Genomic DNA, 27,450 nt, shown 5'->3' with positions numbered 1-27,450 from the left:
TTGAAGCAGTGGCAGTGCCTGTTGGCGGACCAGGGAGGAGGAATTGGCATGGCAAGGAAGAAGGCAGGCTTCGTGGAGTTGCGGCAGCAGTGGGCAAGCGGTGGACCAGGGAAGAGGAATCAGCGCGGCAGGGAGGCAGACAGGCAGGCTTTGGTGCGGGAGGGAGGAAGGACAAAGGCTGGAAGGCAATGAGGGGGAGGGGGCAAGAACTCGGGACATAGGAAGGAAGGAGGGAAGGAATAGAAAGAGACAATTGTTGGGCCTGAGGAAGGAAGGAAGGAAAGTTTTTTTTCTTTTCTTTCTTTTTCTATCTAGTGCAACCAGAAATCACCAGATAACAAAGGTAGGATTTCAATTTTGTGATCAAATCTGTCTGCTGCAGTATATTTGTCTATTTTTCTAGGGGGGCTGGGTTCAGAGGCACAATTTGGTTCAGAATATTTTTTTCTTGGTTTTTCCTCCTCTAAATCTAGGGTGCATCTTATGGTCAGGTGTGTCTTATAGAGTGAAAAATACAGTACTTCTGAATCTATCCCCTTTCACCTTCATCCTATGCCCCCTGATTCCAGAGTTTCCTTTCAATTGAAAGAGACTCGACTTTGTTGTATTGCACCAGTTTCTTTTTCTCCTTATTCCTGTTTCTTCTTATAGTCATTGTCCATTATGTGAATGAGTTTTAGAATGATTGTCTCTCCTATTACACATTATAATTATGTATTGCAGTTATGTTTTTAGATTATAAACTGCTTAACCGCTTAGTCCTGCTGGTCAGATTAGTGTGGTAAAGTAAGTCTTGAATAAATAAATGAATACATATGTGTTCATCCCAACTTAAAAGCAAAAGACTTTGCAGCAAAAATGTAATGTAATAGATATTTTTAAAATCTTGTCTGTTCTTGACCATTTTCTAATATGTCAACCATTAGATCTCAGCCAATGATTAAATGCCATTTTTCTATTAATTATACACCACTTAGTGTTGGGTGGGGGGAGGGTTTCAATTGGAGGGTTTATGATCATATAATGAATAATGGGCTTAGAGGGAGGTGGGGGGAGGGTTGCATTTATATTTATAGGATACAATGATAAGATGTTCAAGTGCTCTAATTAATAGTGTTCATTATGAATTTTTGTACATTTGATGAAAGTTTAAAAATGAATAAAGAATTAAAAAAAAAAAAGATTTCAGCCAATGCTTATTGTATATTGAATTTTGGAAGGAAATTTAATTCATCTCCCCCCCCCCCCTTTTTTTTTTACAAAAACATAGCGTGGTTTTTAGCATCAGCCATGGCGGTAACAGCTCTGATGCTCATAGTAATGAGCATTAGAGCTGTTACCACCATGGCCTGCACTAAAAACCACACTATGGTTTTGTAAAAGGGGGGGTTTATTTATATAAGCAGGTCAAATTTACCTGGCAGGATACCCAAAAAGCTATGCATCCACCCCAGTATATAGTGGTAAGTTTATATTTAATACAATGCTTTCTATTTCTATAAATCCTAAGGACTTTAAAATCAGTATATAAACTTAAGGGCCAGATTGTATAAATGGTACCTTACCTATCCACACACCCCCTCCCCCCCCCCCCCCCCCCCCCGTGCTAGCGTTTTTAGCACTGGTCATGGCGGCAACAGCTCCGACGCTCATAAGAATTCCTATCAGCATTGAACTGTTACCGCCGTGGCCGGTGTTAAAAAGCGCACTATGGTTTTGTAAAAGAGGGGGATTAGTTAGGTGCTACTAGGATTGAGGCCGCTTAGCAATGCCTAAAATCTGCGCCTAACCTAAATTATTTCAGTTAGCTTAAATGGCATGGTAATTGACCTCGCCGCTGAAGTTAGTTGAATAATTAGTTAAAAGAAATAAAACTAAACGCTAGGAATTCCACTCCTATTTTTCAGTTAGGCGTGGAATTCCATACAGCACCTAGCAACGCCTGAAAAGTAGGAGTGGTTGAGGATGGAGAATTGGAGTGGTCGACAGGATCACTAGGTGTCCGAGTTAGGCAGGCGCCAGTAAATTAGTCCCGGTAAAACCAGGCCTAATATACTGGCTCCTACATCCGGGATGTCTAGCAAAGCCTAGGCAGGATTCTATAAATGGCACCTAGCAGTTGAGAACCGTGCCAAGTAGGTGCCATTCATAGAATCCGGTCCTAAGTAGTTGTTTGTCGTAGCAGCTCCTTGGACTGTGGAGGGTTCGCTTTACAGCCTTTTGCAACAGTAGTCTTTCGTGGCTAATGCCATATTTGGAGCAAGCAGCTTGCCATTTTAAGTCAGCAGGAAATCCAGTTTAAGCTTTAGCATGGTAATGGGATATCTTTAAGGCAGTGCTTCTCAACCCCAGTCCTCAGGACACACCTATCCAGTTGGGTTTTCAGGATATCCTCAATGAATATGTGTGAGAAAGATTTGCATGAAAAATCCATCTCGTGCATGTCATTGTGGACATTCTAAAAACCGGACTGGCTGGGTGATCCCCGAGGACTGGGTTGAGAAACACTGCTTTAAAGGGAAAATACTGCAGACCGCAAACTGAGGGGCCCTTTTACTACAGCTTAACATGTGTCAATGGACATTAGCACATGCCAAATGCTGGATGCTCTGTTTTATACCTATGGGCACATAGTGCACACTAAGCTTCAGTAAAAAGGCCGATGAGTCTGTTGTCTTTTTGTCTTTATTTTGTCTTTAATTTCTTATCTACTAGAAACATACTTGGAACAAAGCATTCTTTTGCCTCCTCTTCTCTACACCATTTTTCTGAAAGACTTGAGGAGAGTAATTCTATAAGACAGCACCTAGTTTAAGAGGACAAGTAGATGCCTACTTAGGCACTACTTTATAAAGACACTGGGGACCGATATTCAGAACAATTTAAGAGGGCCAGAGATGCTCTGGCCTGCTTAAATAGACTTTCATTGTCCAAACGCAGACATTCAGAGGCACTAAGCCAAGCAGTGTCGCTGAATATCGGCTCTGACTGGCCCCAGTCATGGGGGTGGGGTTAGGGGGCGGTGCTAGGGAGGACCCGGGGCTTATGCAGGCGCTGGCAATTTTCAGTGGGGTCCCACATAAGATAAGCAGATGATGTCATTGCTTCTCCTCCAACCATGCACATATGCCCTCCAGATGTAAGCCCGAAGAGATGGGGGTTTGTGTAGGGCCAGGGTTGGGGAGCGGAATGGGGCAGCGCTATGGGTGGAACAGGGCGGGACCACACATCCTCCTTTTTTTAGCACAAAATCTGGTTACCCTACGCCCATCTCCCATCCACCCCCATGCCTCTATGCCTAACTTCATGTAGTACTGCAAGCTGCTGTGAGAGGTCATGACAGCCATTTTGGAGGTGCAGAGCTAAGGGACAGGAACGAGGGGGCTGCACTTCTTCCCCCAACAACCTCTCACTGTACCATCAGGTATTTAGGTAAGGGGGCCTGCCTAGGCATAGGGGGTGGGAGGCCAGCCTGGTGGAGTGGGGAGAGAGCATTCTTGGAAAGTTTGAGTAGGCGATCGTGCAATTGGGGATTCCGAGGTGTTTTTTTTTATTATGTAAAACACAAAAAATACTTAGGCGTGCCCTGGCTTGACATTCAGCCCACTTATGGAGGCCTGACTGAATATTGGCAGGGACTGCATAAGCTCCGGCAGCCACCCAGACTTAGTCCTCAATACTCAGTGCCAGTGCCCGGACATGGCCCAGCATTGAATATTGGGGGCTAAATCAGCTGGTGACGGTAATCATTTTAAAAAAACACTGATCGCTAGCGGCTGAATTTCAGGAGGATTTTGTCCTAGATAGGTTAATTTCTGTGTGTACGAGTACTTAAAATATCTTATCTGTGTGTGTACTTGTGAACTCCATCCCTGTGCATGCCTATCATTAAAGTATGCACCCTCGTGTCATGGCTTGTATTTTTGCAACAGTCAGAAGTTTACGCACGTATTTGGCCCCATATGTGTAAAAATGACTTTATAAAATGACTTCCTTGTTGGTCGATTGTCCTGAGACATTCTTATGTTTTGCAGTTGATTCAGATCCACACTTTATTCTACAAATACCAAAGAAGAAAGATTCTATTTGTTTCAATATTAACGAAGGAAAAGGAGTAGTGCTAAATCTAATAAAGGACCCTGAGACAGGTGCGTTATTTTAGTTCTGCAATTCACATGTTGCCAGCTGGTGTACTTTATCTGCTTGGTTGCTCCTCTCTGTGGTTTTCTAATTAAGGTGACTTGTTGACTATTGAATTCCCATGAAGGATGCTGGGTTTAATGTTGGATTCTTCACTTTCATTTCAAAGTCAGGTTAATAATCTTTCAAGAAAATGTTTTCCAAGTCTTCAAATGTTAAGGAAAGTCCGTAAATTGTTTCATCAACAGCATGTTACTGTTTTGGCCCAGTGTATTCTACTGGCACAGCTGGATTATTGCAACTCTCTTTACGCTTTCCTAACTAAGGGCAGCTTGATCCAAAATACAGCAGCCAAATTGATTTATAGGAAAAAGTACAATTATGTGTCTCCTTTCTTGGGGGCTCTTCATTGATTGCCAGTTCACCTTAGAATTCAGTTCAAGTGTGCTACTATAGTGTTAAAAAATTTAAATGGAGTATTTCTGCCTTTGGTCCCTATTTCCCCCAATTCTTTACGAACTATAAGACCATGGACCTCTCAACTGTATAAACTTTCGTTACCTTCAATTAAGGGAATAAAGGCAACGAAAATCCAAGAGTAATAGATTGGAAATCCTTCTGGGCATTCTCAGCTAGACCTACTATGTCGGCATCCATATGCCAGTCTACATTTTTCATTATGCATAAAGCTTACTGGACCCCTGCTAAAATGGCTAAAGTGTTACATGCGACTTCAGAGCTCTGTTGGTCATGTCAACAGCAACCTGAGACTCTAATACACCTCTTGTAAGAATGCTCTAACTTACAAGTTTACTGGTCAGACATTGGTCCAAAATCTGCTCAATTTTAAGCATGAATATTAATGAGTTGCCCATGTCATATAAATCAATCATATTGCATTCCTCTAATCCAGATATATCAATACCACCGTTATATAAAAAAATATTTGATTTCATGATTGCCTTAGCTATCCAGTGATATAAAACCTTTTTAGCAACCAAAGGACCCGACACGGTCCGTGTTTCGGACAACACACCTTTGTCAGGGGTCCGTGGTAAATAAGGTATAAAGTATACCGCAAAAAATGAAGGTAACAACAAATGCCTGTGTATTTGATTCGCCAAGAGTCGCTGTCAAAAGTGAAGCGTGCCTCTGTGGCTGCATTCCATTTGCGGTGCATGCGCCGGCTTGGGGCACATGCAGTGGATTGAGCAGCGGTTTGTCTCAGCAATGGCAGGAGGGTGTTGTGCGGGTGCTGCGAGGTGTCCCATGCAGGTAAGAAGTGAAGGGGAGAGGGAAAGGGGGCTGCTTTGGGGGGGAGGGGTGTGCTGGGGGCAGACAGCAATCATGCTTTGCTCTGAGGGGGGAACAGAAGGGGGCCACGGAGAGACAGGCAGGCCTGGCGCAACAGAGAAATGCAGGCAGGGGTCCAGGGAGAGAGACAGACAGACAGGGGGGCCAGTGAGACAGACAGACAGTGTCCAAGGAGAGAGAGAGACAAAAAAAGGCAGACAGACAGACAGCGGCTAAGGAGAAAGAGACAAAGAAAAAAAGACAGACTGCGGCCAAGGAGAGAGAGACAAAGAAAAAAAGACAGACAGTGGCCAAGGAGAGAGAAACAAAGAAAAAAAGACAGACAGTGGCTAAGGAGAGAGAGACAAAGAAAAAAAGACAGACAGTGGCTAAGGAGAGAGAGAAAAAGAAAAAAAGACAGACAGTGGCCAAGGAGAGAGAAACAAAGAAAAAAAGACAGACAGTGGCTAAGGAGAGAGAGACAAAGAAAAAAAGACAGACAGCCAGGGGCAGGGAGAGACACAGAAAGAGAGACAGACAGACATATATTCTAGCACCTGTTAATGTAAACACTAGTTATGTATATTTTGGTATCTGCAGCTTATTGTTTTGTTTTATTCTTATACTTTTATATTTGTAAAATTTCAATTTAAATAAAAAATACATTTTTTAAAAAAATGTTATGTCTCTAGCTCCTTTGTATACATCTTTACTTCTGTTTGGAACAAACTACCAGTTGAGATCAGATCTACTTTTTCTCTTTATGTCTTCATAAAATATCTGAAGACTTTTCTCTTTCAAAAAATTGTTACATACCGTAAGTAATTCTGTTTGAAGAAACAATCACAACCTCTTATTGTGTAAACCGAGTCGAGCCTCTGTTGTCCAATATATAAACCGAAAGATTAGATTAGATTTCATTAGAGTAAGGAAATGTCCCAGATGTCACCTGGGTTAGCTTGGCTCCCGATGAATACAAACCCATATACAAATTTATTGTTTTGCCACTCTTTTTTGACCGTACCATTGTGGGTAGTTGATCATACACATTTCTATATCTAAATCATCACTCAGATTGGGAAAGCCCCTCTTATTTATTTTATTTATTTAGTCGATTTTCTAGCCCGTCCTCCCGGAAGAGCCCAGAATGGGTTACAATTTTACATACAAAGTGAAAGGACACCAACAAAGTTACAAATTTACACATAGCAAATATACAGATGCTTGGAAAAAGGTATCTGTACCCTTCTCTTCCACTGCCAACTCCAGACTCCGTCCCTTCTTTCTTGCTGCACCGTATGCCTGGAACAGGCTGCCTGAATCAATATGTCGTGCTCCATCCCTGCTTTCAACTCTTAACTCCCACTCACTGCTGTCAGATACCTAGACCCACTGTATCATTTCCTCTACCATAATCTCCTCAAACCTGGGATGTCCTGTCTGTCAAATTAGATTGTAAGCTCTTCTGAGCAGGGACTATTTAATGTATGTTAAATGTACAACACTACATACGCCTTTCAGCGCTATAGAAATGATAAATAGTAGTAGTCATCTTTCCTCCCCTGTTATTCAGTCTTCCAACCCTGTTCTTAATGTTGCTTTCTGTAAATGTCCCAAGCATGCTATTATTTGTCTGTAACTTTAGTATCTGCCATCTATGCGTAGAGATTTTTCCAAGCATCTACCACTCTTTTCAGTGAAGAAATATTTCTTCAATTTTCCTTTCAGACTTTCTTGTTCTAGGAAATCTGCATGATTGAAGCCATTGAATATTTGGATGTTTCTTTCATGTATCCTTTTTTCCCTTTTTCATTTGAAATATTGATCAAAAGAGAGTGTCGTTGGATATTGCAATGATAGGCATTAATTTCCCTCTTTCTAAGTTGGAATTGAGTGACATGTTCAAGCTCATGCAGAGAATGGGGATTCTGTGCTCAGGTTCCAAAGTTACCTCTCTTTGTTCTCTAGGGATTCTGTGAATCTCAGAACTTCCTCTCTCAGGGCCTATGTACCAAGCTTTAGTGTACATTAGAGAATGACACGAGGACAAATTTGTCCCCATCCCTGCAGGAACTCAATTTCCCTGCCCCGTCCCCACGAGTTTTGTCGCTGTCTCTGCCCCATTCCTGTATATTCAGTGATTGGACTTAACTGGATAAGTCAGTTGACCATTTGGTTAAAGTACAACTGGTTAAATTTGTCCAGGAATTGGGTTGCTGAATATTAGCTCTGTGGCAGGGATGTTTAGCTGGTCATGTCGTAAGCCGCATAGGGTACCCTGCCAAGGAAAAGATGAGTGTGTGAACTCAACGCCAGAATATACAGTGTCTCCCATGCCCACTATCTATGCTGAAAAGTTAGCTAGAGGTTTCTTGATGTGTAGTTAACTATTGCAGCCTGAATCAATTGTGTTAATTTAGATCGCCATTCAGCACACACCTTCCCTGCCATCAAAACCAGACTGGGTGGTGAGGATGTTTAAATGCAGTATGGCACGCTCTCAGGGAAGAGCCTCTGCAGCACTTTTCGTAATTGGGTTTCCCCAAGCCAACAACCACTAGCATCACTGGACATGGTGAGGCGTTTGCCTCTGGAGGAGAAAAAGATGTATCAGGTCCCATAACAGTGGGTGCTTCTTCACCCACCGGTAAAACAGGGCAGTGCTCTTTGGATCTAGATTGAGGGGTAACAATTGGATTAATTAGTCACAGAAATATCTAATAGGGCTTTGAACTATATTGTACAAGTGGTCCCCATATCTCAAAGGCTCACCTTGTCTCAACCAGAAATGGTGCATTTTTCTATTTAGTTCCAATATTATGGAACAATGTACCAGTAGAGTTAAGAAAGGAAGAATCATTTCAAAATTTTAAGAGACATCTAAAAGCACATTTTTTTCAAATGGCTCTCCCGAATTGAATAATGGAATGGGGACCGCAATCTGCCTTAATTTGTATTGATTTGTGTTGATGTGGATTGATTTATTTCATATAACAGTTTTAGTGGATATGTTTTAGAAATGTTAATTTCTTTCCTTTCCTATTTTCTAATGGAGTTCCTTTCTTAAGTATGATTAAGTTGTGATGTCAACCGCTTTGATCCTTTTTGGCTTTATAGGCGGTATCCTTTAAATTTAGGGGCTCTTTTAGAAAGCTGCAGTAAACACTAATGTGCGCTTACCATAGCAAAAAAATGGCTTACCGCTGGGCGCACTGAGGCATCCCAAAGTGATATGGGAACATGTACACACTACCCATGCATTAAAAAATAAAACATGGGTCTGAGAATGGAGAGTGGACGTGTTCTTTTCTAATTGGTTAACATGTAGGCATCACCACATGAGAACCAATTAGTTCAAGTTTAGCACACGAGTCCCCATCATCTACAAAATAGGGGATGGTAGGGGTTTATGCACTAATGACTATTTTACCCCAGCTGCAAAAATGTCCTTAGTGAGCAGGATTGACCTGCCTAAGAGCAAACTAAAGTCACATTTTACTGATGTTTGGTAAAAGGGCCCCTTCCCCCCCCCTTACAAAGCTGTGTTAGGCTTTTATCACTCACATAGGAATTCTATGAGCATCGGAGCTAATACCGCAACGGCTGGCGATAAAAAAAAGCCTAACACAACTTCATAAGAGGGGGGGGGGCCCTAATTAGTAAATTGGAGACTGTGTATGCAGACAGGCTATTCCACTCAGAGAACATATGATACCAGCACAAAAATCACAAGATAATATCATAAACTCTTAAGTTCACATAAGATCATCCTCTCCCTTTACCATATGCACAAGTAAATAAAATTTGTCATTTCTGGAGATTGGTATAGGCTTTAAACCAGCTTCATATGTTTTGTTTTTATTAGGTATTACAGTTAATGGGCAGCTTATAGGAGATAAAAGTGTGGACAATATGGCAAAGATACCCAATACATATTTTGGAAAAATTGGCATTGTGTACAAGGAACTGGATTTAAAAATCGAGGTGACGCCACAGATGGTGACTGTCCTGAATGGCCAAGAGATGTCTGTCTTTTCCTGGCTGGATACACTCACTCTAAAACAGAATGGGTAAAGCATTTTAAAACAAGAAATATATAGAAACTAATGCAGCATAGTGATGTGATGGTAACCACTTCTTCTAACTCAGTGTTCTTCAACCGCCAGTCCGTGGACCAGTGCTTGTCCACAGAAGTATCCTGCCGGTCTATGCAGGACCGGCAAGATCGATGTGCAAAAATTTCCTGCCGGTCCGTGCAAGGCTGGTGAGATCAGGGCTTCACACCCTCCGCTATCAGTACTTGCCTGTAGCATCAGTGCAGCGATTCACTTCGGCAGCCTTGGGGCTTTTGATGAGTCGCAGGCCGCCTCTGATAATGCAACTTCCTCTTTCCTCAGAGGCAGGCGCAACCCATCAAAAGCCCCAAGGCTACCGAAGTGAATCACTGCGCTGACGCTACTGCAGGCAAGTACTGAGAGCTGCTCTTCCCCTGTTCCTCTTTAGAGTTTTGTTCGATTAATCATGGGTTTTTTCAGAAGTAGAATATTGGTTGTATCTATTTTGTTAGATTGCTGTACTCTTTTTCATGGACTTTTGTACTTTTTACTTCTGTAATTTGTCTGTTGTTTTATTTTGTTCATAAAATCAATAAAATTTTAAGTGGAGAATATATCAGATTTGAAATATGTATCCTGCTAGAGCTGCTGTTATACATAACTGGGGACCGCAAAGCCCAGGCAGTGCTTCTTTAGCTTCCAGCTGGCTTAGGGTTCTTTCTTACCAGGGGGCAGTTGTCCTAGTTGCACTCCCCTAACACTATTCCTGTCATGTGTGATTGCAGAGTTCTGTTAGCATGATATTTCTGAGTAGCATTCTGTAATAATTTGGCTTATTCAGTTTTGATAGTAGAGGGGATATTTGTGATGGGGAGGGGAGACAGGGGAGAGGCATAGAGGAATATGGGTGACTAAAATTACGCCAGGTGTACACCTGGCTGGGCCTCCGCGTGTGCGGATCGCCGGACTTGATGGACCGAAGGTCTGATTCGGAGATGGCAGTTCTTATGTTTTGTTGATCCTTGCTCTGTATTATTTGTATTTATAAAACGATAATTGTACAGAATATTGTTTCTTTTTATACTTTAATAAGTTCAATATAAAATCATAACTATTTGAGGCCTGTACGATTGGGATCAGATGGTTTACGGGGACCGAGCTCAGAGACAGGGTTTTTTTTATTTCAGTCTTAGTAGTTTGCCAGTCCACAAAATAACTCTTTTATTTCCGCCGGTCCATAGGTGTAAAAAGGTTGAAGAACACTGTTCTAACTTCCTTACAGACCTCCCAACTTGTAAATTGCCTAGAAACCTGTACTGGTAAGTGCATTATCCCAGGACAAGCAGGCAGCATATTCTCACATGTGAGTGATGTCATCCATGGAGCCCGGATGCAGATAGCTTCGCAAGCAGATTTGCTTGTAGAACTTCAGAAAGTTCGCAACTGCCACACCGTGCATGTGCAAGTGCCTTCCCGCCCAGCGCAGGGCATGTCTCTCCTCAGTTTTACGCAGAGCCAAAAAGTCCTATTTCGACACTCTGTACTAGATTCAGTATCTACTTTGTGCCTTCTTTCACTGCGGATCGTGTTTTATTTATTTTCAGAGTCAATGTGTATTTCTTGCGCGTTTTATTTAAAAAAAAAAAAAAAAGACTTATTCTTTCAGTCAAAGCAGGGTGTGCCTTGCGGCCTCAGCCGACAGGTTTCGACTTAGCTGCAGCTATTTTCCTGTTTATGTCCCAGCCTGTCACAGGCTTCAAGAAGTGTAGCCGTTGCCTGCGCGCGATCTCCCTCACTGACCCACATCAGTGGTGTATTCAGTGTTTGGGACCTGACCATCGTCCAGAGTCGTGTGCCTGCTGTGCTACCCTTCAACCTCGTGCCCGCAAAGATCATCGAGTTCAGGTGGAAAAACTCTTTGGAGGAATAGATCCACTTGCCCTGGTCTCGACCTCGAATCCGGTCAAGCTTACAGGAGTTCCGCCTTCTGCCTCGACCTCGGCTTCAACTTTAATCAAGCCATATTCGTTCGGCGGGTCCTCGTCCTCGAGTAAATCTGCTAAGTCTTTTCCTGATGAAACGCTTGCCTCGCTACCTCCCTCAGGTCAGGTACCAGCAGTAGTTATCAAGCTACCCAAGAAGCATGTCTCCAAGTCGAAAAGTCATTCTTCCTTCTCTTCTTCGGAGACTATAACCACACCAAATGTACCAGATCCTCAAGTCTCAGTGTCACATTTGGAGGCTATGATCCAGACTATCTTGGATCATCAATTTGGTAATATGCTTGCCAAACATGCTCCTACCTCGACTCTGCTTCCTGCAGTCCAGCCTGAGCACTTAGCAGTATCACAAGGAGTCGCGTCCTTGGCTGTACCTCAAACTAATCCTCCTCACTCTATACAAGGAGTCGAGTCCTTGGGAGTGCCTCAAAAGGACTCTTCACACTCTATGCAAGGAGTCGAATCTTTGCGAGTGTCTCATCTGGAGTATAAGCACGCTACTTAAGGAGTCAAGTCCTTGTCAGTGCCTCGAGATACATCGACACCAGGCATTCAATCCCTTTTGGTGTCTCAATCTCCAGCCCTCCCTCCTCGTATAAAGCATCACCCTTCCCGAGGCATAGGGGAAAGACTCCTTGACTTTCTTCTCAGTGAGACCTACCTGGTTTGAGGTACAGTTCTCCACATCAGTTGAGGCATTCATCGAGGCATAGATCCTCTTCTCAAGACAAGACTCATCTCTCCAAGCTTCGAGACTCTTTGAGGCCTCCAACTCCGAAGTTGAGGACACCACTTCCAGATACCGCTGCTTCTCCTGCGAAGGATTCTATCCATTCTCTCAGTGAGTCATCTATACCTGCATAGTCAGGCCTCATGTATCAGTACTCCAGAGAAGCTTCACCTTCTTTTTCTGCCTTGTAAAGCACCTCGAGGTCACCTTCTTTTCCTCAAGGTCAACCTTCATTGGAGAAGATATCTTTTTCTTCTTTCCTACGTCAAATGAGTAAAGAACTCAATATTACTTTGGATTCTGATTCCAAATACTCTCAGGAGTATTTAGAAGAAATGGGTATGTCTCGTCCTCCTGTGGAGTCTCTCAATTTACCCATTAATAGATTTTGTTCTTAAACCTTCAAGAGAAACCTTGAGACATCTTATTCCATTCCTGCTATCCCAGGAATGCTGGAGTCTTGTTACAGGATGGTCCACTGCAAGGGCTTCGAGAAATCTCAGTTATCCCATCAATCCTTTCTTGTGAAGTCTTGTCTGAAAAAGACCAATCCTGCCAAAGTTTATGCCACTGTCCCTCCTGGAAGAGAGGGCAGGACCATGGACAAATTTGGTCACCGGTTGTATCAAAATTCTCTCATGGCAACTAGAGTTTTGAATTACAATTTTGTTTTTATTTCTTATTTCAAACATTTGGTTGACACACTGCATGACTATTTCAAATATATTCCTCAACATCGTCTTCCAGGGTTTCAGCAGACGATCACCACTCTGACTCAACTCCGCATGCATCTCCTTCAATCTTCCTACTCATCCTAAATTCTTACCTAAAGAGGTTTCAGAATTTCTTCTCAATCAATCCATTGTACTTCCAGTGTTTTTTCCAAAGCCTCATTCTTACCCTGGAGAAACAGCTCTTCATACTCTGGACTGTAAGCGTGTTTTGGCTTCCTACTTGCAACTCACTCAACCACATAGATTTGCACCTCAACTTTTTGTCTTCTTCGCTCCAAACAAGTTGGGACATCCGATTTCCAAGCACACCATCTCCAACTGATTAGCTGCTTACATCTCTGCTATGCTCAGACTGGACTGCATCTACAGAGTTGAGTCACAGCCCACAAAGTCAGAGCCATGGCGGCATCAGTGGCTTTTTCCAGATCTACTCCTATTGAGAAAATCTGCAAAGTTGCTACCTGGTCCTTGTTTCATACTTTCACTTCTCACTATTGTCTGGATGTTTTCTCCAGATGGGATGGCCATTTTGGCCAGAGAGTATTACAAAATTTATTCTCCTAAATTGCCAACGCTCTCACCATCCCATTCCGGTTAGCGTGGAGGTCACCCATGTGTGAGAATATGCTGCCTGCTTGTCCTGGGATAAAGCACAGTTACTTACCGTAACAGTTGTTATCCCAGGACAAGCAGGCAGCATATTCTTGACTGATGGGTGACGGCACCGACGGAGCCCCGGTACGGACAATTTTAGAGTGATTGCACTCTAAGAACTTGGAAAGTTCTGGCAGGCCGCACCGCGCACGCGCGAGTGCCTTCCCGCCCGACAGAGGCGCGCGGTCCCCAGTTTCTTAGTTTCCGCGGAGCTAAGAAGACGCGTTTCTCTCAACGGCCGTTGTGAGAAAATCTTTTTGATTCTTCCCGCTCGCGTAAACTCGTGAAGGAAATATTGTTTCCTTCCTTTTTTCTTTATTTTCTTTTCTTTAAAAAAAAAAAAACAACATTTGTTTTTTTCTTCTTTTTTCGAATTCGCCCCGGCGGGGCCTTTTGCCACCATCGAGGCCTCGGCCTTCGATTTGGCTGAAGCCGTTTTTACATTCATGCCCCCTCAACCAGGGTTCAAGAAGTGCCAGCGGTGTGCACGACCAATTTCACTCACTGACCCACATAATTGGTGTCTACAGTGTCTTGGTCCCGACCATCGAGCGTCTACCTGCACCCGCTGTGCGACTTTAAAAAAGCGATCTCTGAAAAATCGTCAAATCCAGCAGAGATTGCTTTTTGGTGCCGAAATGTCTGACTCTACGACACCGACATCGGCTCCGGCGCAGTCGGCACCCACCTCATCGACGCCACGCGATACCGCGTCGGCGTCGACTCCTTCAGGTAAGCCGGCTAAGAAGCCTTCCCCATTGGAGCGTCCTCCGGTCTCGGTGGCAGCGAGCCCAATCCTGCCGACCTCGAGGCGCCCACGGAAGCGCTCCGCCCCAATAGAGGTGAGCCCCTCGATATCGGGTTCTTCATCCTCGGGGCGTAGAGCAGCACCACAGGTACCGCAGAAGAAAAAGGCGGTACCGGTGCCCTCACTCGAAGAGCGTATAGCTGCTGTTCTGCAAGTGCAGCTTAAAGAACAGTTGCAACACCTTCTTCCTTCACTCTTGGCACCGAGCTTTCCGGTCCCGGTCCGGTCTGAGCCACCGGTACCGACAGTGGAACACCCTATTTTATCCGCTTCCACTTTGTCGGTTCCGGTACAATCTGCTTCCTCGGTCTCCATGCCGGTTCTTGTACCGGAGCCGAGAGCTCACCATCAGGCCGTACAGACTTCAGCTCCAGTGCATCCAGTGACATCCCCCGGTACCGAGTCAATCAGGTCAGGGAAATCGCTTCGCAAATCTCGTCACCTAGAACCCTCCACACCAGAATCTCGGGACCGGAGTTTTCAAGTTCGAGATCCTGATTTGTGGGGTGATTCAGAGGATCCTCTTCTTTCTGAAGGGGAATGCTCCTCTGGTGACGAGGACCCTTCTGCTTTGGGACCTTCCTCTAGACCAGACGTGTCCTCTTTTTCTTCCTTTTTGAAGGAAATGTGTGATTCTCTCTCCATCCCCTTGGAGGCTGAGTCAAAGAAATCCAAAGCTTTTCTAGATGCACTGGATTTTGACCAGCCTCCAAAGGAATATCTTAAGTTACCTCTCCATGACATCTTGAGAGAGACCTTTTATAAAAATTTAGAATCTCCTTTAACTGTACCTGGAGCTCCCCGCAAGTTGGACTCTTTGTATAAAGTCATTCCCATTCCTGGGTTTGACAAGCCCCAACTACCTCATGAGTCCCTTTTAGTTGAATCCACACTCAAAAAGTCTAAGGGGGCTAGTGTGTATGCTTCAGTCCCTCCTGGCAGAGAGGGTAAATCCATGGACAAATTTGGAAAAAGGCTGTACCAGAATGCGATGTTGGCCAACCGGTCAGGAAATTACGCATTCCATTTCTCATTCTATCTAAAGCAGCTTATACAAAATCTGGCTGTTTTCGAGAAATATCTCCCCGACCGGAAGAAATCTATTTTTCACCAAACTTGTTCCTCTCTTTTGCAGCTTCGTAAGTTCATGGTCAGATCAATTTATGACACTTTTGAACTGACCTCCAGAGCCACAGCTATGTCAGTAGCCATGCGACGGTTGGCCTGGCTTCGAGTTTCCGAACTCGATGTCAATCATCAGGACCGGCTAGCCAACGCACCTTGTTTGGGGGATGAGCTGTTTGGAGATTCCATGGATTCCACTACTCAAAAGCTCTCGGCTCATGAAACTCGGCGGGACACTCTTCTTAAAACTAAGAAAGCAACTCCACCTACCAGGCCTTTTCGTCAGCACTCGGCCTACCAACGAAGATTTGTGGCCCGTCCTCTGCCACAGACTACACAACAGCCTAGACGTCAGAGACAACAAAGACCAGCTGCTAGACAGGCTCAGCAACAGCAAAAACCTACTCAACCCTTTTGACTTGGTTCTCCTGGACATAGCCAATCTTCCTCCTTCTACTCATCTTCCACAGCCCATAGGAGGACGCCTTATACATTTCATAAGCCGTTGGGAAATCATCACCTCGGACCTGTGGGTCCTCAACATCATCCGCCACGGCTACTCTCTCAACTTTCAGACACCTCCTGCCCAAAGTCTGCCAAGAGAGTCTGCTTTCAACACTCCTCGGTCTTCCCTCCTTCTTCAAGAGGTTCAATACTTCCTCCTTCTGAACGCTATAGAGGAAGTTCCTCTAGATCAGAGAGGGCAGGGATTCTACTCCCGTTATTTTCTAGTCCCCAAAAAGACAGGAGATCTAAGACCCATTCTAGATCTTCGCGATCTCAACAAATGCTTGGTAAAAGAGAAATTCAAAATGCTTTCTCTGGCCACTCTTTACCCTCTTCTCAATCAAGGCGGCTGGCTATGTTCCCTCGATCTCAAAGAAGCATACACTCATATACCAGTCAATCTGGCATCCAGACAGTACCTACGCTTCATGATCAATCGTTGTCATTACCAATACAAGGTGCTTCCCTTCGGTCTTGCCTCCTCTCCAAGAGTGTTCACCAAATGTCTGATTGTGGTGGCTGCCTTTCTACGATCTCACCACCTTCAGGTCTTTCCTTACCTGGACGACTGGTTAATCAAGGCCAATTCATCTCAGACTGTTCTCCTGGCCACCAACCAAACCATCATGTTTCTTCAACTTCTGGGGTTCGAGATCAATCTACCCAAATCTCATCTCATCCCCACTCAGAGACTTCAATTCATCGGAGCTGTCTTGGACACAGTCCTCATGAGAGCGTTCCTGCCATCCAACCGTCTTCAAACGCTTCAATCTCTATGTCAGCAGGTGCTTCCACAGCTTTCCATCTCTGCCAAGCAAATGATGATACTCTTGGGTCACATGGCCTCCACAGTTCATGTCACACCCTTCGCACGTCTTCACCTGCGCACTCCTCAATGGATCCTAGCACCCAGTGGTCCCAAGCGATGGATCCTTGCTCACGTCACATATCTGTCACATCATCTCTTCGTCAGTCTCTACAATGGTGGTTGATATCCTCAAATCTCTCCAGAGGTCTTCTGCTCCATCTACCTCCTCATCAACTAGTCATCACCACCGACGCCTCCTCTTATGCCTGGGGAGCTCATTTGAACGAGTTCCAAACTCAAGGCCTTTGGACAGCCCAGGAAATGAAGCATCACATTAATTTCCTGGAACTCAGAGCGATGTTTTATGCCCTCAAGGCCTTCCAACATCTTCTCTTTCCTCAAGTTCTCCTGCTGTGCACAGACAATCAAGTTGCGATGTACTACATCAACAAGCAGGGTGGGATGGGCTCTCACCTCTTGTGTCAAGAAGCCCAGAAGATCTGGACTTGGGCCATAAATCACCATCTATTCCTGAAAGCTATCTACATTCAGGGAGAAAAGAATTCCTTAGCGGACAAGCTCAGCAGAATTTTCCAGCCTCACGAGTGGACACTCGATCCTTTCACTCTACAGTCCATCTTCGCTCAATGGGGCACTCCTCAGATAGACCTCTTTGCAGCTCCTCACAATCACCAGCTGCCTCTATTCTGCTCCAGACTCTACTCTCCTCACCGTCTGGCAGCGGATGCATTTCTCCTCGACTGGTCCAATCTGTTCCTGTACGCTTTCCCTCCTCTGCCTCTCATGTTGAGAATCTTGTTCAAGCTCAAGAGGGAACGAGCCACCATGATTCTGATTGCTCCGAGGTGGCCCAGGCAACATTGGTTCTCCCTTCTACTTCAACTCAGTTCCAGGGAACCTTTTCTTCTTCCACTGTTTCTTTCTCTGCTTACACAGCATCAGGAGACCCTTCTACATCCCAACCTCCAGTCTCTGCACCTGACAGCTTGGTATCTCTCGGGCTGACTTCTTATGATACTCTTTTGTCTCAGCCCGTTCGTTCCATTCTGGATGCCTCCAGGAAACCAGCCACTCTGCAATGTTACCATCAGAAGTGGACACGATTTTCTTCCTGGTGTCTTCTTCATCATCTTGATCCCACTTCCCTGGCAGTGGAGACATTGTTGGATTATTTGCTTTCTTTGTCTGACTCTGGCCTTAAGTCTTCTTCCATCAAAGTTCACCTCAGTGCCATTGCTGCTTTTCATGAGCCGGTTCATGGAAAACTTCTCTCAGCTCATCCCCTGGTGTCCAGGTTCATGCGGGGTCTTTTCAATGTGAAACCACCTCTTAAAGCCCCTCCTGTTATCTGGGATCTCAATGTGGTTCTTTCCGCCTTAATGAAGCCTCCATTTGAACCTTTGGCTACCACGCCTTTCAAGTTTCTCACTTGGAAGATACTTTTCCTTATTGCTCTTACCTCTGTGAGCTACATGCACTAGTTGCAGATCCACCTTTTACGGTCTTTCATCATGACATAGTGGTTCTGCGTACACATCCAAAGTTTCTCCCTAAGGTTGTCTCTGAATTCCATCTCAACCAATCCATTATTCTGCCTGTCTTCTTTCCGAAACCTCACTCTCATTCTGGGGAACAGGCTCTGCATACTTTGGATTGTAACAGGGCTCTAGCTTACTATCTAGAGCGTACGAAACCCCACAGATCAGTTCCCCAACTCTTTCTGTCCTTTGATCCGAATAAATTGGGACGTCCTGTTTCTAAACGTACGTTGTCTAATTGGCTGGCAGCGTGCATTTCATTCTGTTATGCTCAGACCGGACTGACACTGGAAGGTTCTGTCACGGCCCATAGAGTCCGAGCAATGGCAGCTTCTGTAGCTTTCCTCCGTTCCACTCCTATTGAGGATATCTGCAAGGCTGCTACTTGGTCCTCAGTTCATACTTTTACATCTCATTATTGTCTGGATGCATTCTCCAGACGGGATGGACACTTCGGCCAATCTGTTTTGCAAAATTTGTTTTCCTAATGGCCAACTTTCCCTCCATCCCTCTTTTTGTTAGCTTGGAGGTCACCCATCAGTCAAGAATATGCTGCCTGCTTGTCCTGGGATAAAGCACAGTTACTTACCGTAACAGGTGTTATCCAGGGACAGCAGGCAGATATTCTTGCGTCCCTCCCACCTCCCCGGGTTGGCTTCTTAGCTGGCTTATCCTAACTGGGGACCGCGCGCCTCTGTCGGGCGGGAAGGCACTCGCGCGTGCGCGGTGCGGCCTGATAGAACTTTCCAAGTTCTTAGAGTGCAATCACTCTAAAATTGTCCGTACCGGGGCTCCGTCGGTGCCGTCACCCATCAGTCAAGAATATCTGCCTGCTGTCCCTGGATAACACCTGTTACGGTAAGTAACTGTGCTTTATCCAGGGACAGCGGGCAGATATTCTCACAACCCACCCACCCACCCCCCCTGGTTGACTTCTCTGCTAGCTATCTGAACTGAGGAGAGATGTGCCCTGTGCTGGGCGGGAAGGCACTCGCGCATGCACAGTGCGGCAGTCGCAAACTTTCTGAAATTCTACAAGCAAGTCTGCTTGCGAAGCTGTCCGCATCTGGGCTCTGTGGATGACATCACCCACATGTGAGAATATCTGCCTGCTGTTCCTGGATAACACCTGTTAAGGTAAGTAACTGTGCTATAGAGAAAGTCTGATCTGATTAGAAGTACACCTGAAATACTAATATACATTTATCCATCAAGTGAAAATACTAATTAGAACCTAAAGTGGTTTCAGGCATGAAACATGCTTCTTCTACCTTCTGAATGAGAGTTTTCTAGCAGTACAATTTTAACTTTTTTTTTTCTCTTTTTTTTTTTTCTTCTAAACAGTCTGACTCTAATAATCAACAGGAAAAAGAATCTGGTAGTGTCCGTAGAAGACGGTGCAAAATTCGTCATCATTTTACATCAAGTGTGGAAGAAGCATCCTCTGCACCTGGACTTTTTAGGGTTTTATACTCTTGATACTCACAGGTTCTCAGAGAGAACTCATGGATTACTAGGTGAGAAGTCATTTTGCTTCTTTATTTCAACATGAAAGTCGCCATTTCTTGTGACTTGACCCAGGAACTCCTCCGCAATCTTCTTGATTTCCAAATTCCACATTCAAGAAGTATTATTTTTTTCTTTAATTTACATGCCTTTTTGAGGGTAGTTTTCAAGAATCACGAGGAGCTTGTTTTACTGGAGGCTGTACAAGCCCCTTTTGAAAGAAAAACTCCCTGTAGAGTTTCCCTTGGAAAATCTGGGCCCACATATGCACTGCGGGTACCTCGAGGCAGGTGCAAAGTACATACCTGAAAGTATATATGGAAATTTCAAAATGAAACTGGTACACATACTTTCCTGGACCACCCTAACCCTCTTTTGGGTGCCACCCTGTTTTAATATGGTTTAAACCCATGCGCTACAATCCAGGCTGCATGCTTTTAGCCATAATCATAGGGGCAATTTTTAAACAATATTGTTATGTAAATGCACATAATATTTATACAAATAAATAGTGATGTTTCTTTGCAAATTGTCTTAATATTGCTATCTGGCTAAAAGGGTTAATGGCATGCCACATGTGTAATTTAAGCTGCTTTTGAGGAAGGAATTGACCAGGTGGATTTGGAAAATTAACACCCCTGTTTAATAAGCCATGGTGAAGTGGTGCATTGTAGAGTTATTATGCAACAAAAAATTTACCGTGGGATTCATTAGCCTGTGAAGCTTCAGTTTCTCAGGTAAATTCTTTTTCCATTGCTGAAGCCAGGAATATCACACATTTCTGGCTGATTTTTCTTTTATCCACAAAAATGTCATCTAAAATTGTTCTCTGTTTGGGTAGTTTTATAATAGGATGCTTGTCTGAAGTGTCGCCAAAACACCTATTTTCTGCCTATTGCATAAAGAGAACACTGAAATAGGCAGTGCAATTTAGCTGAAATCTTGTCTTGGCTATATTTCACAGGCAGGATCTGGATATTTGATACTGTACAAATTTTGTAATGTGTGCATTGGAGTTCATTGACCTAACGATGGTTGTTTTTCTGTTTTCAGGACAGTTCTTTCATGGTGTTGACTTTGAAGTGTTTGATGTCCACCCAGCATCTGAGCCAGGGAAACTAGATGCTACAATGATCGTTAAAAATAATGTGCTGACTGTAACAAGGTACATACTGTTAGGTTTTGTATTATCTAATATAATATAATGGTAGGACGCGCATGCGCACTAAAAAAATCGTGTTCCCTGATCTGTCGCGTTTTTTTTAGTGCGCATGCGCGGGTTGTATGTCACCGATGTTCCTCCTCCACCATGCAACGCAAGCCATGTCCGCCGCCAGCCTCGAGCTACTGGGGGCCGGCGGCGCGAGCCGCCCGGCCAGTGCTGAGGCCCCGCCTCCTGCTTCCGCCCTACATGGCGACGCCAGACCCGGACCTACAAAACGCTGAAGCCCGTCTTCCGACCTACACGGCGCCGCCAGATCCGGCACCACAAAACAGCCCTCACATCCGCGAACATGCTTGCCATGGAAACAGAGGGGATCAGGAACTAAACATAGATTTAAAAAAAAAAAAAAAAACAACAGTGCACAACGACAGAGACACACAGACACTCACAGAAGGACAGGGGGCTAAAGAGACAGATTGAAAAAAAATAACAAAACACTAAGGAGAAAGAGAGACAAAGGTAAGGAGTTCTGCTGGGCAAGGGGAGCAGGGAAGAGGGTCAGGGGGAGAAAAGAAGGAGTGCTGCTGGACAGACAGAGCAGGGAAGAGGAACAGGGGAGCAGGTAAAAAGTGCTGCTGGACAGGGTGAGCAGGGAATAATGACTGCGGAGCAGGGAAGAAGTGCTGCTGGACAGGGGGAGCAGGGAAGAGGGACAGGGGGAGCAGGTAAGGAGTGCTGCTGGACAGGGGGAGGTAAAAGGAAGGGAGAAGGCCTACTGCTGGACAGGTGGAACAGGCAAGGGGTGATGGTTGACAGCCGAGGAAAGAGAGAGACAGAAAGCGGTCAAGAGGAGAGAGAGAAAAAGAAAGAAGTAAAGACACACACATCTATTCTAGCACCCATTAATGTAACGGGCTTAAAGACTAGTTTTATTTTTAAGAGCAAAGCTTATAATGACAGTTATCAGTTTGGCTCAGAATCGGTTCTCAGATTGTGGGAGGAGCAAAGATGGCATCGGAAGGTGCAGGGCTGTGAACGATGCTCTGTCCTTCTCCCTGTGAATAGTTAGGGGCTCATAATCAAAAGTTAAATGCATCTAAAAACCTACCCAAGTCGGCACTTAGATGATCTAAAACAGAGGTCATCCAAGTGCTGATAATCGAAACAGCTGTTTAGACGTATCCAGGGACCTTTTAGGCCTCTGAATCCCGCTGTGTGTCTAGAGATGAAAAGGGCATTTATGGAGGAGTGGGTTGACCTAGACTTAGTCGTCCTGCAGGAATAATCAAATGTTTGACGAGGCTGCCTAGATGGAACTTGTACGTTGTGAGTTAGATGATGTAGAGACACGTATAAGTGCCCAAAAGGTATCCAAAATGACCAGAGAACCACTGCAGGGACAAAGTAAACACCCCCCACCCCCTGTCACATCCCCACAAACTTCAGAATGAAAACGTACATACCTGTCTCTGGAACATCAGCACTTGGGATAGGAAAGCCTAGTAGAGCTGCACAGAAGTGGCTTAAGTAGTCTGGGGGATGGGCTAGTGAACCATAGAGAGGAGGACCCAGGCCCATTATCCACTCTAACCACTGCATTCATGGTGGAAAATGTGAGCCCACCAAAAACCCCTTATACCCTACTCTACTGCCATATAGGTGCCATCTGCAGCCATAAGGGCTATTGGGGTTGTAGACAGGTGGGTTTTGGGGGTGTTTTGGGGGGACTCACCATGACCTATAAGAAAGTTCTGATGAGATATTTATGTGGCACCCTTTTTGTGAAGTTCACAGCAGTGCCCTTTAAGATGCTCCACTTCTTTCTTGCCATGTTTGGGTGGCCTGTCCATCACAGTGCTGGCCCCTCCCATATCCAAAAGGTGTTGTTCTGGGCATTTGGGACTTGGACAGAATTTTGGTCGAGATTGTGGTATAAAGATAGACGTGGTGACAGTCTGGACGATCAAATGCCTGGACATACAGATAGACAATTTTCAAAAAAATATATATTAGACATCCTTTTCGAGAAAGGACATTTTTCTGCTGCCAACTTTGAGAGACTGGTTCCCTACGTCCAAATCAGACTTAGATATTTTTTTTTATTATGCTCCTCTTAAGCTGTAGAAATCATTGCCAGAGGTTGTGCTATCAATGGTTAGTGTAGCTGGCTTTAAAAAAAATATTTTGACAAATTCCCAGAGGAAAAGGCCATGGAGGAACATTTCTGATAGGACGTCTAAGTCCAACTTTGGATATTTTGAAAAAAACATCTAAAAATAGGATGGAGAAAATGTCTATTTTTGAACCCGCAAGACATCTATCTTTTTTTTTTAGAAATGACCCAGGTAGACGTCAAAATTTTTTTGCCACCATAAAAAAAAAAAAAAATATCCAAATTAAAAATGCCCCAAACAATCCATTTGCATATAGGAGTGGCCAGCAATTTTAATGGACTGGCTGCACAGACATTCCAGCAGAGCAGTGGAGCACCTTAAGGGGCACTGCTGTGAATTTCACATTAAAGGTGCCAGGTAAACATCTTACTACAACTCCCATTATATGGTGAACCTTCCAAAACTTCCCCAAAACCTACTATACCCACCCATCTACCACCCCAGTAGCCCTTATACCTGTAGGTGTTACTTATATCTTCTTTGACTATTTAATTCTATAAATGAGATCAATATATATTTTTTTACATGAATTTGGATTAACCTCATTGCAGTATATTTTTGATAGTTTGCCATTAAATTTGGTGCTAGCTATATAGCAGTGCAGCAGGTTTTGGTGGGCTTACACTTTCCACCAAAGTGTATTAGTTAGGGTGGCATATGGGCCTGGTTCCCCCTTCTCTGCAGTCCACTGCACTATCCACCAGACTACTCCACAGACCTACTTGCAGCTCTTCTGGGACTGGCCAGAATATCTGCAGGTGTCATAGAGACAGGTATGTATTGTTTCATGCAGCTATTTGGAAGGTGGTTGGGCTGAAAACTTTTCAGCGGCCCCCTCGTAATACTGAATGGGGGAAGCTTCGTTGAGCAGAAGCTGCCCAATTTTGAGCTAAGTTATTAAGATAAAGATATTCATAGAAATAATTTTCAAAGAAAAAATATTTAAAAATATAATGTCTTTATATGCATATTAAGAATTAGGCAGGACAAATCTAAAGCATTTAGAGCAGGGTTGTCCAACATCGGTCCTTGAAGGCCTCAATCCAGTTGGATTTTCAGGATTTCCAACTGTGAATTTGCATGAGATCTACTTGCATGCACTGCTTCTGTTGTATGCAAATAGATCTAATGCATATTCATTTGGGAAGCCCTGAAAACCCAACCTGGCGAGGGCTGAGATTGGATACCCCTGCAGGTATCCCTGCTGTAGAACACTTGAAGCCTTTTCCTCATGGTTGTAGAAAGTATTCTGTTGTTTTGTCAAACTGGCAATTTCATTGGTTATTAAGAGTGGAGGATGAGTCACATCAGTATTTAAGATTTTATCTAACACAGAAGTGTATAGAGGGTAAATTTATTGTACTACATAAAAACTGACACATGATCCATTTTCTAAATATTGATATGGAAGTTTACATTTTGGATGCAGAGACATTATTGGCTAAAGCTAACCAAACTCTTTAACATTTCTCTGATATCAAAGGGATCCAGTTCATTAAATTCAAATCTACATTAAACTAAATGTATTGTAATATTTATGTATTTATGCTACTTTTCTCATTCCAGAGGCTCGCAGAAAGATTATAGAAAGGATCCAAAGACTGGCACTAAAGTCCCCTGCTGGTTTGTCCATAACAATGGAAAAGGCTTGATTGATGGAGACCATACAGATTATATTGTTCCCAGAATATATAGCACAGCATAAAGAAGTCACCAAACCTATTGTTTAGAAATCTAATGTGCCTTAATTTGTTTTTCTGTTATCAACAACCAAGAGAAAGTAGAATCACAAATGTAGGTATGTATATAAAAGGATAGATTGAAATTAAAGTGAAATTTCTGGGTTTCTTCAATTATTCTGTGAGCAAAGTTTGCCGGTATTTGCTTATCTTTGTTCTTCAAATGAACTCCTCTTTTGCTTCTTATCTAATCTGATGGTGTCACATCTCATGAGAAAGTTGTTGAGCTGTAGCTACAGCTGTGATCATTACTTTACATACCCCTGGCAAAATTTGTAAGATGTACTGTATACCATTTGTGGAAAATATGAGTGATCCTACAAAACCAAGACAAAAAATACTGTGGAGTCTGATGAAACTGAGGCACACTTTATTATTTCAAGAAGATAATCCACAACTTTGGAACAGTGAAAGTCATCCACTAACTATGAAAAGAATGAAGAGGACCTGACATGGTCCGTGTTTCGACCTCAATGTCTTCCTCAGGGGTCCTGAGCAATCTCTTTGAAAGATAGGTGGATGTGGCAATCACCCGCAATGGCCAGAAAATTTCAGTATCATTACCATTTTTCATTGCTTTCATTTTTCCCAGTGATTGTAATAGACTTTTTTCATAGTTGGATATTCATGTACTAAGATTACTGTGTAACTAATAATAAGATTACCAGCTATTTTGTTTATTTGTTATTTGTGGTTATAATACTATCCCAATAAGTTATTAAAAATCATTAGAGATCATTCATAATGATATATTATAAGTGCTCAGTCTTGTACATCCTGCATGGAGACCATAGCTCCATGCAGGATATACAAGACTGAGCACTTATAATGTATCATTATGAATGATCTCTAATTATTTTTAATAACTTATTGGGATAATATTATAACCACAAATAACAAATAAACAAAATAGCTGTTAATCTTATTATTAGTTATACAGAAGTACCAGTATTGTATATTTGAACTCCTAATAATATTAACTAAGATTACTGTGTACATATGACAAGTAGTGGTATAAATCATCTTTCTCATTACTGTACGAACACAATGAGGCAGGGAAAGGCTCAGAAAGTTAATTTCTTTAGCTGACAGGGGCAGGGGGAGGAAATGTTGCCCCACCCCAGTTTACCCTGGGCCCCTCCAAAAAAAAAGGAAGGCTAGCAATACCCCTAGAAAGAGTGCTGATATAATGGATTGGGGAGGGGGGAGAGAAAAAGAGAGGACTCAGAGAGTAGAAACTCAGCTGGGTTGAGGCATGAGTGACTAGTAAAGGATGAGGCTGAGAATGTGATTTATATATAAGAGATGAAGGGTGGGGAGTGGCTGTTGAAGGAGAGAGAAATAGAGCAGTGTATCGCAAATTGTGTGCCGTGGCACACTAGTGTGCCTCCTGAGATTCCAAGTGTGCCGCGGCACACTGAGGAGGAAGAGAAGCACTGGCCAGCTCACTTGCCTCTTGCTGTGGGCCAGAGGTTCACGTGCCATCACGTTTCTCTCTACATCGCCCGCCCACCGTTGCGTTTCTCTCTTCACCCTCCCCGCCATTGCGTTTCTCTCTGCGCACACACACACACACACACCCCCGACCAGCGGCAGCTCAGTGTGCTTTTAACTTGGTCACACAGCTGCCGCTAGGATTAATTTAGACATGGTTTCATCTGCGAGCCTGGGGGCCTTTGCTAGGCCGGTCTGTTTCGATGATGCAGCTGTGTGACCAAGTTAAAAACACACGGTGAGCTGCTGCTAGAGATAGGAGAAGTACTGCTTGATAAGGGAGGAGGGAAAGGAAAGGGAGAAGGGGTATTGCTGGACAGGGGGAAGGGGTGCTGCTGGACATGGGGAGAGGAAGAGGTGCTAGACAGGGGGCAAGGGAAGGGAGAAGAGGTGCTGCTGGACCTGGCAAAAGGGGAGGGTAAGGAAAAATGCTACACACTGGAGTGGAGGGTGAGATGGTGGATGGGGATAGAGCATATTAACTGTGAGTGGGGTTAGGTGGGGGAAGGAAGGAAAATTGTTACAGGAGGAGTGAGAGTGATTAGAGAAGGAGAAATGGATATGGGGTGGAGGAGAGGGAGAAATGATGCATGGGTTGGGGAGTGAGAAAGAAGGATGTCACTCGAGGGAAGAGGCAAGGAGAGAGAGAAAAAGCGTGCAGGAGGCAGAAAGGGTTGGATTCATGAAGAGGACAAGATGGATGGGGAGGACAGGAGGGAATGAGAAATGTCACACTTGGGGGAAGGAGGAGAGGGCAGAGAGTGAAAAGTTAGACTCATGGAGGGAGAGAGAGAGATGATGGTTAGGGGAGGGAAGGAGGACCGGAGGAGAAGTATGCAGTAGGAAGAGAGAAATAAATGTTGAACTGGTGGAAAGGAGGGTGAAATGTTGGACTGGGAGCGGGGCCAAAAAGGAGGAAGAGAAGGGAGATGGATTGCAAGGGGCAGAAAGGAGGAAGG

The 27,450-nt window shown here is 44.0% G+C and overlaps 1 protein-coding gene across 1 annotated transcript in view; it reads left to right on the top strand.

Moving 5' to 3' along the window:
* Window positions 1–25,114, top strand: part of LOC117351355 (inter-alpha-trypsin inhibitor heavy chain H3-like) — a 147,536-nt gene extending 122,422 nt beyond the window's left edge. Inside the window, 6 exon segments of the mRNA XM_033926552.1 lie at window positions 1,407–1,463; window positions 4,035–4,148; window positions 9,299–9,503; window positions 19,758–19,930; window positions 20,973–21,084; window positions 24,825–25,114. Coding sequence (XP_033782443.1) covers window positions 1,407–1,463; window positions 4,035–4,148; window positions 9,299–9,503; window positions 19,758–19,930; window positions 20,973–21,084; window positions 24,825–24,963 — 800 coding nt within the window. The 3' untranslated portion in view covers window positions 24,964–25,114.
* The last annotated feature ends 2,336 nt before the right edge of the window (window positions 25,115–27,450 follow it).

Source organism: Geotrypetes seraphini, chromosome 17, assembly GCF_902459505.1.
Source record: "Geotrypetes seraphini chromosome 17, aGeoSer1.1, whole genome shotgun sequence".
Taxonomy (NCBI): Eukaryota; Metazoa; Chordata; class Amphibia; order Gymnophiona; family Dermophiidae; genus Geotrypetes; species Geotrypetes seraphini.
Note: the sequence above shows the minus strand (reverse complement) of the source record. Positions and strands in the feature narration are given on the sequence as shown.